This window comes from Bison bison, unplaced genomic scaffold (genome assembly GCF_000754665.1).
Source record: "Bison bison bison isolate TAMUID 2011002044 unplaced genomic scaffold, Bison_UMD1.0 scf7180017864265, whole genome shotgun sequence".
NCBI classification, from domain to species: domain Eukaryota; kingdom Metazoa; phylum Chordata; class Mammalia; order Artiodactyla; family Bovidae; genus Bison; species Bison bison.
In genome coordinates, this window is record NW_011494837.1 from 1,663,375 (window position 1) to 1,664,906 (window position 1,532).

The 1,532-nt window shown below is 47.0% G+C and overlaps 1 protein-coding gene across 1 annotated transcript in view; it reads right to left on the bottom strand.

The window, feature by feature from the left end:
* Positions 1-321: 321 nt before the first annotated feature.
* The window catches only part of LOC104994750 (tubulin alpha-1A chain-like), a 40,625-nt gene continuing 39,414 nt past the window's right edge, over positions 322-1,532 (bottom strand). The window contains exon 3 of the mRNA XM_010848399.1: positions 322-1,097. Coding sequence (XP_010846701.1) covers positions 337-1,097 — 761 coding nt within the window. The 3' untranslated portion in view covers positions 322-336. The remainder of the gene's footprint in view (positions 1,098-1,532) is intronic.

A 1,532-nucleotide genomic window follows, 5' to 3' on the forward strand; every position in this document is an offset into this window, starting at 1 on the left:
TATATGTACCACAGCTTTCTTTTCCATTCATCTGCTGATGGACATCTAGATTGCTTCCATGTCCTGGCTATTATAAACAGTGCTGCGATGAACATTGGGGTACATGTGTCTCTTTCTTTTTTTTTCATTTAAGACAGGGAATACTTTATTCAAACCCATCAGAGAAATGGATAGCTTGGGTCTGTAACAAAGCATCATGTTTTAAAGCGTAGGTCAGTAATTGTATATGAGTGTATACACTGCAACATACAAATTAACTGATCAGACCACAACTTTTCAATGTTTGAAACAGAACAAGCTTCCCTGTAAAAGCAGCACCTTTGTGGCATTTTAACTTTAGTATTCCTCTCCTACTTCCTCTCCTTCTCCTTCCACAGAATTCACAGCAACCTCCTCATAATCCTTCTCAAGGGCAGCGATGTCCTCACGGGCCTCAGAAAACTCTCCTTCCTCCATGCCCTCACCCACATACCAGTGAACAAAGGCACGCTTGGCATACATCAGGTCAAACTTGTGGTCCAGGAGAGCCCAGGCCTCAGCGATGGCTGTGGTGTTGCTTAGCATGCACACAGCTCGCTGTACTTTGGCCAGGTCTCCGCCAGGTACCACAGTGGGAGGCTGGTAGTTAATGCCAACCTTGAAGCCAGTGAGGCACCAGTCTACAAACTGGATGGTACGCTTGGTCTTGATGGTGGCAATGGCAGCATTGACATCTTTGGGAACCATGTCACCACGGTACAACAGGCAGCAGGCCATGTATTTCCCATGGCGAGGGTCACATTTCACCATCTGGTTGGCTGGCTCAAAGCAAGCATTGGTGATCTCTGCTACAGAAAGCTGTTCATGGTAGGCTTTCTCAGCAGAGATGACAGGGGCGTATGTGGCCAGAGGGAAGTGGATGCGGGGATAGGGCACCAGGTTGGTCTGGAACTCTGTCAGATCCACATTCAGGGTGCCATCAAACCTCAGGGAAGCAGTGATGGAGGACACAATTTGACCTATCAACCTATTCAGGTTAGTATATGTCGGGCGCTCAATGTCGAGGTTTCTATGACAGATGTCATAGATGGCCTCATTGTCTACCATGAAGGCACAGAGTGCTCCAGGGTGGTGTGGGTGGTGAGGATGGAGTTGTAGGGCTCAACAACAGCTGTGGAAACCTGGGGGGCTGGGTAAATGGAGAACTCCAGCTTGGACTTCTTGCCATAATCGACAGAGAGGCGTTCCATCAGCAGGGAGGTGAACCCAGAACCAGTTCCCCCACCAAAGCTGTGGAAAACCAAGAAGCCCTGAAGACCCGTGCACTGGTCAGCCTGAAAAAAGAAAAAAGTTTTAATTTTAGCCTTGGTGACAGCTGCAGTGATTTCTTTGAATCCATAATCGCACTGATCAAGATCTTCAAAATATAAACACAATCAGAAAATTTCTGAACAATATTTGCTAAGAAAGCAGACCTAAAGAGCTTTTAAGTGCTAAGTGATTCAGAGAAACTTTCACAATCAACTCTTGGGGGCTGGAGGGAGGGGATCTGT